The following is a 12,535-nucleotide window of genomic DNA, read 5'->3' as shown; positions in this document are numbered from 1 at the left end:
CTGAATCGCTGCCACCAAGCTCTGTCAGAGCTACAAAGAAATCCCCTATGACTCCTTTCACACCAGGGCTAAGACAGTGCTGCAAGGAACATTCTCCAGCTCCTTCCTCCACCAAGGATGGTTGAAATGAACACTATCACTGACAGTGATTGCAACACCTGACACTCTTTTATAGGTAAGAGCCAGCAATCACACTTGCTTTACATCACATGCACTAAACTAAAGAAACTAGATTGCAATGATGCTCACCACCACCGGGGGCAAAATAGAACAAAAAACACCTCTGTGTAATAATCCTAATGGCCACGGGGGGCAAAACCAAACTTAAGCACACAGCTTAAGGGAAAAAAAAAAGGTTACATGTGCTTTTATTTGTCATGATCCAGCATGGATCATGACAATTTGAAAGGAACATTCCATCACCAGTCGCCCCATACAGGTACAATACAACATACAAAATATAATTGTCGGTCTATCGGTGGAGACACGTAGGCTGTACGAGTCCTGTGATATCTGTGGGCTGTATAATATATTCATTATTCTATTTGTCAGCTTCCTTCCTCTTTCTTCTTCATACATTTGCTGTTACAGTAATTCCTTCTCTATTCTCCCCCGGTGATCAGGACGCACATGGCCGAGGCTGTGACTTACGCCGACCTGAGATTCGCTGAGATTCCACTGAAGATGATGGATGCTTCAGGTAACATCCCGTCTTCTTGGGGACTGGGCTGGATTTCTGTAGACTCATAGATGAGACTTGTATTAGACGTTATTCTAAATATCTTTTCTACACCCAGATTCATCATGTAGTTTTGGCACATTTTTGGTGTTTTTATGCCAGCCACGGCACATTTTTGTAAGAAATTTTATTGTCAGTAAAATAACCTTAGATTAGGAAATCTGTCATTCACAAGACTACAGTGTGTCACCCACAATACATGGCCATTAGATGAAAAAAATTATATTGTAACCCATCTCAGCAGACTCCCCATAGCGCAGGAATGCTGGTTCGGCTAAGTGCTCCTGGGCTCTCCATGAGAAAGCTGCCAACTGAGACACTGGTGAATGCAGAGGTGTATCTCGGCTTTCTGGGCAAGAATTCAGTTCACGCCCCCCCCCCCCCCCCCGCACACATGCGATCTGCACACTTAGTCATGTACCCACGAGCTGCTCTCCCTAATGCTCTCAATGTTCAGTGAGAATCTGAGAGAAGCAGGAAGAGAAGCTCGTTGTCACAGGACCATAACTATGAAAATCGCATATGAGTGAAGTGTCCGTGTGATGAGTACTGGAACCTGCAGAGCTGAATCCTGACATTGCAGCTTCTGAATTCTCACAACGAATGCACTGCACACTTTTAGGATTCTCCCGTACCGGTGGCAAGAGTACACGGTCATGTCAGCACAAGCATGTGCTTTATATACTTCTGGCCACATTCCGACTAGACGTGCCCGGCCTCGCTTGGTTCATTATCATTGAGTGAGGCCACACATGTCTAGTCAGCATGTGACCGCATGTATGTAAATTTGTAAATTACCGGCATGAGAGAATCCTGACAGCGTGCAGTGAGCACTGTGAGAATTCAGAAGTCTGCAGTCACATAGAATGTCTGCAGACTCATTGTCATGATCCAAGGTGGATCTGACAAGTAAGGCTGAGTTCACACGTGGCGTTTTTTTCGCGTTTCCGCAGCGGTTTTAACCACGCGATTTTGCCGCGAAAAATAAGCATCCCATGCATTCCTATGGGATTCCGCAATGCTGTGCTAATGCTGCGGTTTTTACCGCGGCGGAATCGCTTCGCGGTAAAAACCGCAGCATGCTCATTAATTTGCGGAATCGCGGCGATCCCGCACCCATAGGAATGCATTGTTCCGCTTATTTCCCGCATGTGGCTGTGCACACCATGCGGAAAGTAAGCAGAACAATTGCGGATGGTACCCATGGTCCGGAGGAGAGGAGACTGTCCTCCGGGCTTTGGGCACCATATCCCTGCAAAAAATAGAATTTAATATAAAAAATATTGTTATTCTCACCCTCCGACGTCCCACGCAGCCTTTCCGCTTCTCTTCACGCTCCCGGTCCCAGTAGTCCTTTGCGAAAATGCTCACGATGACGTCCCTTCTCGCGGGATCGCGAAGTCTCGCGGTCATTCGCGCGACGTCATCGCGAATTACCGCGAGACGTCGCAATCCCGCGAGAACTGACGTCATCGCGGGCATTTTCGCAAAGGACTGGGAACGGCTGCGTGGGACGTCGGAGGGTGAGAATAACACCGTTTTTTATTTTTTTTTTTTACATTCTATCTTTTACTACTGATGCCGCACAGGCAGCCTCAGTAGTAAAAAGTTGGTCACACTCGTCAAACAATGTGTTTGACGAGTGTGACCAACCTGTCAATCAGTTCTCCAAGCGATGCTACAGATCGCTTGGAAAACGCTAGCATTTTGCAAGCTAATTACGCTTGGAAAATGCTAGTTTTTCCGCGGGAAAATCGCGGGAATTTAAAATGCGATTTTCCCGCGGACTGGAATTCCGGAATTCTCGCGGTAATTTCCGCAAGAGTTCCGGTACGTGTGCACTTAGCCTAAATGGACAAAGTGAACTTTTTTCCTTTGGCTTGGTGCCAAAGTGGTGTGATTGCCCCCGGTGGCCATTAGAATTACTACCGTTGGTGTCGTTCATTCTAAGTTGCCCCGGTGGTGGTGAGCGGTAGTGCACTTTAGTTTCTTTGGTTTAATGTGCACGTAATTATAAATCAGGTGTGAGGCTCTATAAAAGAGAGTCAGGTGTGTTCAATCACTGTTGGTGATATTGTGAGAGTCATTCTCAAGGAAGCCTGGGTGAAAGAAGGAGCTGAATGAGAGTCCTGGGCAGCCCAGCCAGAGGGGTTGAGTCAGCTATGGAGTCTGCATGGAGGGCTGGCAAGGCATGGTGGAGTTGCAGTTTATGGTGTCAGCAGGAGGTGCTTGCATGGCTTGGTGGAGTGGCGATGATGGTGAGAGTTGCACTCAGCATGCTGGACTTGGTTGCTGAAAACTGGACTCAAGCATGCAGGACTTTTTGGCAGAAGCTGGACTCATCTTTGGGACTCTGTTTACTGGGCAGCTGCAACTGGTGGTGGACTCTGCTCCAAGGCTGCACTATGGTGATGGATTCGGTTATGGTGATGGATCCGGGTGGAGGAGAAGATGCACGCAGGTGGTGGGCTCTTGCTAGGAGCGTATGCAAAAGAGCAAAGCTAAGTGGTGTTCCCCCTGTATTGTCATTTTCCCTTGTGTGTGTTTAGTGCAGTGGTGGGATTAGTTTCCGCACCGACCAATTCCCTAGTGAGGGTTTAGGGTCAGGGCAAGTCAGGGTTTTAAGGTTCCTGTGCGTCGCCCGGTGTGGAACAGCATAGGGAACATTGGGAGTGCAGGGACTCTGCCTTAGGGGAGTGCAGGAGGTCTCCACATCCCTATTCCCTATCGCAGGGCCCATCATTGTTAATGTTACCCAAGGTTCCCCTTTATTATTTAAATTCACCTTACTGGAGGCGGGGTTTCCAGACAATTGTATACATATGTGTAATACCTAAATTCGCCAGTTGGAGGCGGTGTATCCAGCTGCACATCTTATTATTTAAATTCGCCCAACTGGAGGCGGTGTATCCAGGGTCACATGTGTCATATGGGTTCGCCTTGCGGTACTCGCTGCGTCCAGACACACGTGACCGTGACATTCATCACAGACCTGGACAACCCCTGTAATGCTCCTAACAAATAAAAACATGAGAATTAGTCAGTATCACAAATAATATTTACATCCAGGTACCTTATAGATGATGTCATCTCTGCAGTCGGTCTCCTTTTCTTCTTCTTGTCCAGACCCCATGATGAGTTTTCGCATCCACAGCTGTCTCTGTAGCCATCCATCTTCTCCGGTCTTCTGCAGCAAATCTCCACATGATCCCCTTAAAGATAGACGTGTCATTATAATGCTCCTAAATAAAAATGTCTGCAATATACTGTCACCTCACACTATTCCTCTCCTTCCTCATACGGTCTCCTCTAACATCCCATCTGTTCACCATACTGTCTCCTCATATATTTACCCCCTCACTCTCTATACTGTCTGCTCACACATACCCCCGACTCCCCATACTGTGTCCACATACATCCCATCAACCTCACTCCCCATACTGTGTCCACATACATTTTTCCCATCGCTACTCATACTGTGTCCACATACATTTACCCGTGTCTGCACCCATCCCCCATACTGTTTCCTCATACATATATACTAGTGATGAGCAAGTATACTCGTTGCTCAGGTTTTTACGAGCATGCTCGGGTATTTTGGTGTGCTTGGAGATTTACTTTGTGTCGAAGTAGCTGCATGATTTGTGGCTCCTAGACAGCCTGAATACATGTGGGAATTCCCTAACAAACAGGCATTCCTTACATGTATTAAGGTTGTTCAGCAGTCGCAAATCATGCAGCTGCATCGACACAGACTAAATCTCCGAGCACACCAAAAGACTTGGAGGACACCCGAGCTTGCTCGGGAAAACCCGAGCAACCAGTATACTCGCTCATCACTAATATATACTCATTTTGTGTCCCCTACACACATTAAATCCCCACATCACCACTCCAAATCCCTCCACCCACATTAAAATCCCCCCATCACCACTCCAAATCCCTCCACACACATTAAATCCCCACTCTAAATCCCCCCACACACATTAAATCCCCCCATCCCCATGCCAAATCCTTTCACACATTAAGTACCTCCATCCCTACTCCAAATCTCCTCACACATTAAATAACCCCCATCCCCACTCTAAATTCCTCCCACACATTAAGTACCCGCCATCCCTACTCCAAATCCCCCCACACATTAAATAACCCCCATCCCCACTCCACATCCCTCCACAAATTATGTACCCCCCACACTCCAAGTCCCCACACACATTATGTACCCCCCATCTCTCATATCTCTCATATTTTGTGGTTTCTTCAGCTCCACAGGAGCACTGACTTACCACCAGTGTTCGCCCTTCTGGGCGCCAGTGAGTGACGTCAGCAGCTTAATCACATGACCTGATCACGCTGTTGGCGTTGTTCTGACCCGGCAGTCAGAGCTTCAATTGTACTGGCATCTGTATAGACACCAGTACAATTGATCCCTAGGAGCCAGCGTGCTGCAGCTTCTCTGTGCCGGCTGTCAGCTTGACATCCGACACAGAGAATGGCCGACTCCCAGTAATAGAGGTGGTTCATAGTGTGGATCAGTGAGACATGAAACTTCGGTGCATTTATTATAAAGCTGCTCCCCAGCTTGAGTTGTGCTAGGACAGACATCACTGAGGAAGGCCAGGATTGATTCCCTTGTGACTGGCTACAGCGCCAACCACTACTTCCAGGGCGCAAGAGTCCAGCAATGGATATGGAAATATTCAACAGAAAAAAGGAATGGCTAATGACAGGCAACACCAGATGAACCACAAATGAGTGATGATAGGGAGAAACCGAGGTTTTATTTCAGACAACGCGTTTCAGAGTAGATCTATTGCCTTCATTAGGCCCATTTACACAGGATATTATCCTGGACCTCTATAGTGGTTAGTGGTTATGAAGCCACTCCTTCGTTGCCCTGGTGGTGTGCTTGGGATCATTATCATGCTGAAAGACCTATCCACGTTTCATCTTCAATGCCTTTGATGATGGAAGGAGGTTTGCACCCAAAATCTTACGATACATGGCCCCATTCATTCTTTCATGTGCACAGATTAGTTGTCTTGGTCCCTTTGCAGAGAAATAGCCCCAAAGCATGATGTTGCCACCCTCTTGCTTCACAGTAGGTACGGTGTTCTTTGGATGCAACTCAGCATTCTACCTCCTCCAAGCATGACGAGTTTTTTTCTACCAAACAGTTCTACTTTGGTTTCCTCAGATCATTTGACATTCTCCTAATACTCTTCTGGATAATCCAAATGCGCTCTAGCAAACTTCAGATGGGCCTGGACATGTACTGGCTTAAGCAGGGGGACACGTCTGGCATTGCAGGATCTGAGTTCCTGGCGACGTAGTGTGTTACTGATGGTAGCCTTTGTTACGGTGGTCCCAGCTCTATGCAGGTCATTCACCCCGTGTGGTTCTGGGATTTTTGCTCACCATTCTTGTGACCATTTTGACCCCACGGGGTGAGATCTTGCGTGGAGCCCCAGATCGAGGGAGATTATCACTGGTCTTGTATGTCTTCCATTTGCTTATTATTGCTCCCACAGTTGATTTCATCACACCAAGCTGCTTGCCTATTGCAGATTCAGTCTTCCCAGCCTGGTGCAGAGCTACAATTTTGTTTCTGGTGTCCTTCGAGCAGCTCTTTGGTCTTCACCATAGTGGAGTTTGGAATGTGACTGTTTGAGGTTGTGGACAGGTGTCTTTTATACGGATAACAAGGTCAAACAGGAGCCATTACTACAGGTAATGAGTGGAGGACAGAGGAGCCTCTTAAAGAAGTTACAGGTCTGTGAGAGCCTGAAATCGTCCATGTTTTTAGCTGACCGAATACTTATTTTCCACCATAATTTGTAAAATAAATCTTCCCAAATCAGACAAAGTGATTTTCTGCTTTGTTTCCTCATTCTGACTCTCATAGTTGTGGTCTACCTATGATGTCAGTTACAGGCCGCTCTCATCTTTTTAAGTGGGAGAACTTGCACAATTGGTGGCTGACTAAAGACTTTTTTCCCCACTGTAAATTTTGTTGGAACCTTTGACCCTTATAACGTCCTAACAAAAAAAAAATCTGTTTAAAAAGATTGTGCTGATGTAAAGTAGACATGTGGGAAATGTTATGTATTAACTATTTTCTGTGACATATTTTTCTTACTAAGTTATGGGGCAGGGTTTATTGGGTGTGTCCTGTTATGGGGCAATTTGGACATGTCTTGTCATTAGATGAGCATGTTTGGGTATGGTATGTTATGGGGCAGGGTTTATTGGGTGTGTCCTGTTATGGGGCAATTTGGACATGTCTTGTCATTAGATGAGCATGTTTGGGTATGGTATGTTATGGGGCAGGATTTATTGGGTGTGTCCTGTGATGGGGCAGAGTTTGGACATGCCTTGTCATTAGATGAGCATGTTTGGGTGTGGTAAGTTATGGGGCAGGGTTTATTGGGTGTGTCCTGTGATGGGGCAATTTGGACATGCCTTGTCATTGGATGAGCATGTGTGGCTGTGGTATGTTCTGGGGCAGGGTTTATTGGGTGTGCCCTGTGATGGCGCAATTTGGACATACCTTAACATTGGATGAGCATGTTTGGGTGTGGTATGTTATGGGGCAGGGTTTATTGGGTGTGTCCTGTGATGGGGCATAGATTGGACATACCTTAACATTGGATGAGCATGTTTGGGTGGGGTATGTTATGGGGCAGAATTTATTGGGTGTGTCCTGTGATGGGACAGAGTTTGTTCATGTCTTGTCATTAGATAAGCATGTTTGGGTGTGGTATGTTATGGGACAAGGTTTGTTGGGTGTCTCTTGTGATGGGGCAGGTATTGTTTGGGTGCAACTTGTGATTAGATGGAGTTTGGTTGGATGTAACTCATCCAACCAGATGAGTTGGCAGTTTGGTTGGGTCATAGCTTGTCACGAGGATGAGATTTCCAGCATAAAACACAGAGAATGGATAGCCCACATTTCTGACACTAACTTACACTTTACATAAAGTTTCTGTAAGCTCTTTTATATAGGCCAAACCCAAAAAGTCTGACTCCTGACCAGATGCAAATATTTAGCTCGTGTTCCTGATTAGATTTGTATCTGAGAATTATTCCATTTTGCTTTCAGGTGACTTAGAGGAGAATGATGCGGAGTATGGGGATGTTATGTATGAGAACATCAATGGACCAAACCCACCGAAAATAAGAACAAAACCATCAATTCAACCATCCGGCCCGGTGGAGCGACTCAGGACAGGTATTGCAGTATCAGTGTTAGTTTTAGAAGTGCGTGTGACGTAGGTAAAGTTTACATCCAGATTATATGCAGATCCAATTGAAACTAATTTGAAGACTAAAATCCACATCAGTGTCCTAAATACAAAAATATATACATCCACAATATAAGCTAGCAATGGAATGCAAAGTGTCATGGTCAGGACATGGTTAATGTCCTGTTCTGACAGGGTTAACATTGCCGGCCTCTCTTTGGATCTGGGAGGAGTATTTATGCTCACTCCATACTGGCATTCTCTGTCAGTTATACTGCTATTCTGGTGTGTCTGACCCCTGGTATGTGTGTACTCTGCATTGTTTGTTTGCTTCCCGTGTATGACCCGGCTTGTTCCTTCACTCTGTACTCCGTCTCTCGTTTTTGGTACCATTGTCTTTTCTGGTTCTGACCTCCTGGCTTGGCTATTGTTACTCCGTTACAGTTTGTCCCTATTGTACTGTCTAATGCCCGTTCTGGTTTTCTGATCTATTGCTACGTCCTGACTATTCTTTCTGTCTAAGCCCTTTGGTACTGTCCTGCTATCTCGTGCTTTGACCTCGGCTTGATTTGGTTTCTGTCTCTGTCTATGCTCCTTGGTAACATTGTCCTGTAGTTACCCTTCTAGGAGTTTCACAGCACCTCCTAGCTCTGTGGACCTTAGGCCACGCCCCCAGCAGTCACGTGATTCAGGTCCTGGAGCATGCATTGTCACCACTGCTGCTCGCTCTGCAGGTATCTTTGTGCACAGTCTTTGTACTCAGGACACGCGCCCTGGCTCAGTGAGCAAGTGCAGTGCGGTGTTCCTGACACAAAGACTGTGAGAGCTGAAGAGATAGACACAATTAGTGAAATATCATTAGAAATCAATGACTGAACCGACAAGGTAAGACACGTAACTGGAGAGCAAAAAATCCACAAAACAGACATTGCACATAACATTAACTATTGGCACTAATTGATTCATATTCTTCCATTTTCAATGCAGAGATATCAAAGAGCCCAAAATAAACAATGTGTGAGGAGACGCAAGAGAGGTGGGAGCAATTTGCACCTGACAGAGTACAGACTCAGTGTTGTGGGTAAAGTCCTCTGACGAAGCCTAATGTGAAGCGCACATTAAGTACCCAAACCTCTGTGAATGTCATGTGCAAAGTTCTCCTTCCTCTCTTGTCTTTCTCTGTATCTGTTTTCAATGAAGATATATACATCACTACTAGAGTGGTTTTATCGATCACCTTCTTCTCCATTTATGTGTCTGACATTATTTGTTCATTAATTGTGTTTTAATGGAAATTTTGATAAAAATCTAAAATTTTATTTATTTTTTCAGCTCTTCACATTTTTTTAAAGGTATTCCTCAATTTAAGGTATAAACTGTGACGCTAGTCACTTCTCACGGCCAAGCCGTGAGTCGCAGGGGTCAAGGAGTCCAAGGTCAGAAGCCAGGAGGGTGCATCATAAACACAGAAGGAAGAGGCAAAAGTGTAGTCAGGTAATGTTCTGAGGTCAGAGTACCGGAAGGTTAATGAATCAGAGCTGAAGGGGTTAAACAGGTGAATGGTCAGAACAAAGAACGAAGTCCAAAGTCAGGCAACAGATCAAGCAAACAGAACACAAGGTACAGGGAGCACAAACCTCACAAGATGAATGTACATCTGGCAGAGGTCTAGCAAAAGCTGCTCAGTTAAGTAGGCATTGCAATTACCCGGGATAGTGAACACCTGAGACAGCCGATGCCTCCCAGTCAGATTGGCTAGTCGAGTTGTCAATCAACACACTGACAGCTCGGTACGCCCCAGTACCAGATTGGATGGCCATGATGTCCATCAAAGTATTGACAGCTTCAGCACGCCCCTGTACTGGATTGGACGACCGAGTTGTCAGTAACTGCATCCCAGACACCCTGAGGGGTGGAACTGTGACAGTACTCCCTCTTCTAGGGGGGCCACCGGACCCCCAGGCTTCCCAGGAAATTTTAGATCGAAAGCCCTGACTAACCGATCGGCCTTCACATCTCAAGCAGGGACCCAGGATCTCTCCTCTGGTCCGTATCACCTCCAGTGGATGAGGTAATGGAGGGAATTACGGACCCTCTGAGAATCTACAACCCTCTGAACCTCATACTCCAGGCCACCGTTTACTGAAAGCGGAGGAGGTGGGGATGAAGAAGACAATGCAGAAGGGACATACTCCTTTAATAGGGATTTATGGAGATGCGAAGGGATGGAGGAAGCTTTCATCTAAATGTCACAGGATTGACCACCTCTAGGATCTCATATGGACCAATAAACTTTGGACCCAACTTCGCTGACGGCACTTTAAGTTTAATGTTCCTAGACGACAAACCTTATCCCCAATCTTAAAAACAGGACCCACCAAACGTCTTCTATCGGCCTTTCATTTTTGGCAAATCTGAGTAGTCCCAATTTTCTTCTGAACCTCCCTCCAGACATCTCCAAGTCTCTGTACGGCGACCTCCACCCCAGGACATTAAGAACTGATTCTAGTTCCGGTAGATTGATTTATTCGACTGTTAAAAGCAAACTCAGCTAGAGGTAAAAAGGAAGACCAGTCCTCCTGTCACGCTGCCACAAAGAACCTTAAAATTTGTTCCAAAGATTGATTTGTCCTCTCAGTCTGACTATTGATTTCAGGGTGATAAGCAGATGAAAATGACAAGTCAATCCCTAGTTTACTGCAAAAAGCTCTTCAAAATTTAGAGACAAATTGTACTCCCCTATCAGGCACAATGTTCAGAGTGATCTCATGTAACCTTACAATATGAGAAATAAACAACCTGGAGAGGGTCTCAGCATTAGGCAATCCTGACAAAGGAATAAAATGAGCTTCTTTGCTGAATCGATCAACTTTCCACCAAAATAGCAGCTTTACCATCAGACAAAGGCAAATCTGCAATGAAATCCATGGACAAATGAGTTCATGGTCTTTCTGGAATAGGCAATGGAGCTAATTCCCCAGCCAGCTAGCTATGACTGACTTTGGCGCGTGTGCAGACTTCACAAGCAGATACAAATCCTTAATATCCTTATGCATTGATGGCCACCAAAAAAGTCTGTCGATGGCTTTTCCTTGTGGCAGTAATCCCAGGATGGCCACTTAAAACGAAATCATGAAATTCCTGTAACCCGCAATCTTAGGTACACAGGCACAAATAATTTGGACTCCAGAAAAATGGAAGGAGCCAATGACTGGACTTTACGAATCTCCTCTTCCAATTCCAAAATTACCGTAGACACCACAATACCCTGAGGAATAATGGAGGATGGGGGTTCTGGAGGAGAAATGGAATCTAGACTACGAGATAAAGCATCAGCTTTCACATTCTTTTACCCAGGCCTGAATTTAATAGAAAAATTAAATTGAGAGAAAAACAAGGACCATCAGACCTCTCTAGGAGTTAACCTTTTATGCGATTCAATGTAAGCTAAATTCTTGGGATCCGTGATCACCTTAACTGGATGAACCACCCCCTCCAAAAAATGCCTCCATTCCTCAAAGGCCAATTTGACAGCAAGTAACTCCCGATTACCCACATCATTATTTCTCTCTGCCGGTGAAAATTTTTTAGAAAGAAAAGCACATGGACGCAGGTTAGTCAGAGTTTTGGGCCCCTGCGATAAGACTACCCTCACTCCGATCTCCGAAGCATCCACCTCTACAATGAGCGGTTCTTGAAGATCAGGCTGGATCCAAGTGGGTTTTGACATAAAAGACTCTTTTAATCTTTCAAAAGCCCTGATAGCAGCCGGCGACCAAATCTTGAGATTCGCCCCTTACGTGTAAGGTCAGTAAGTGGTTTAGCAATCTGTGAAAACCCCTTGATAAATTTTCTGTAATAGTTGGCGAATCCCAAAAAGACGCTGCAAAGCCTTAAGATCACAAGGTTAAACCCAATCAATTATGGCCTGCACCTTCCCAGGGTCCATCTTAAACCCTTCTGCTGACAAGATAAACCCCAAGAAAGAGATTTCTGGCACAGAAAAAAACAGATTTCTCTAATCTGGCAAACAGAGAGTTTCTCCCTTAGCCTCTGTATCACAACACGGACATGTTCCTGTGAGTGTCCAAGTCTGGCGAGAAAATTAAAATGTCATTGAGGTAAATCACAACAAATCTTCCAATGCAATCAGAGAAAATATAATTCATAAAATTTTGAAACAGCGGGTACATTAGATAATTCAAAAGGCATGACAAGGTTTTCAAAACGACCCTCCGTCGTTAAAAACGCGTTTTTCCACTCATCACCCTTCCGGATGCATATCAAATTGTTAACCCCTCTAAGATCAAGTTTAGAAAACACCCTCGCCCCCAGAAGCTGATTATATAGGTCGGGGATGAGTGGAAGTGGGTATTTTTAACCGCGCTCTTGTTTAGTTCTCGGAAATCAAGGCAAAGATGGAGACCCCCATCTTTCTTTTTAACAAAGAAAAATCCAGCAGCTATAGGGGAGGAGGAAGAACGGATATGACCCTTCTGTAAACTTTTGCTAACATATTCTTTCATGGCGGCTCGTTCAGGCCCTGACAAAT

The 12,535-nt window shown here is 45.3% G+C and overlaps 1 protein-coding gene across 1 annotated transcript in view; it reads left to right on the top strand.

The window, feature by feature from the left end:
• Positions 1-599: 599 nt before the first annotated feature.
• Positions 600-12,535, top strand: part of LOC141074888 (C-type lectin domain family 12 member B-like) — a 209,760-nt gene continuing 197,824 nt past the window's right edge. Inside the window, exons 1-2 of the mRNA XM_073562196.1 lie at positions 600-700; positions 7,842-7,970. Coding sequence (XP_073418297.1) covers positions 631-700; positions 7,842-7,970 — 199 coding nt within the window. The 5' untranslated portion in view covers positions 600-630. The remainder of the gene's footprint in view (positions 701-7,841; positions 7,971-12,535) is intronic.

This window comes from Dendrobates tinctorius, unplaced genomic scaffold (genome assembly GCF_039654945.1).
Source record: "Dendrobates tinctorius isolate UK_male_01 unplaced genomic scaffold, ASM3965494v1 ptg000342l, whole genome shotgun sequence".
Lineage (NCBI taxonomy): Eukaryota > Metazoa > Chordata > Amphibia > Anura > Dendrobatidae > Dendrobates > Dendrobates tinctorius.
Note: the sequence above shows the minus strand (reverse complement) of the source record. Positions and strands in the feature narration are given on the sequence as shown.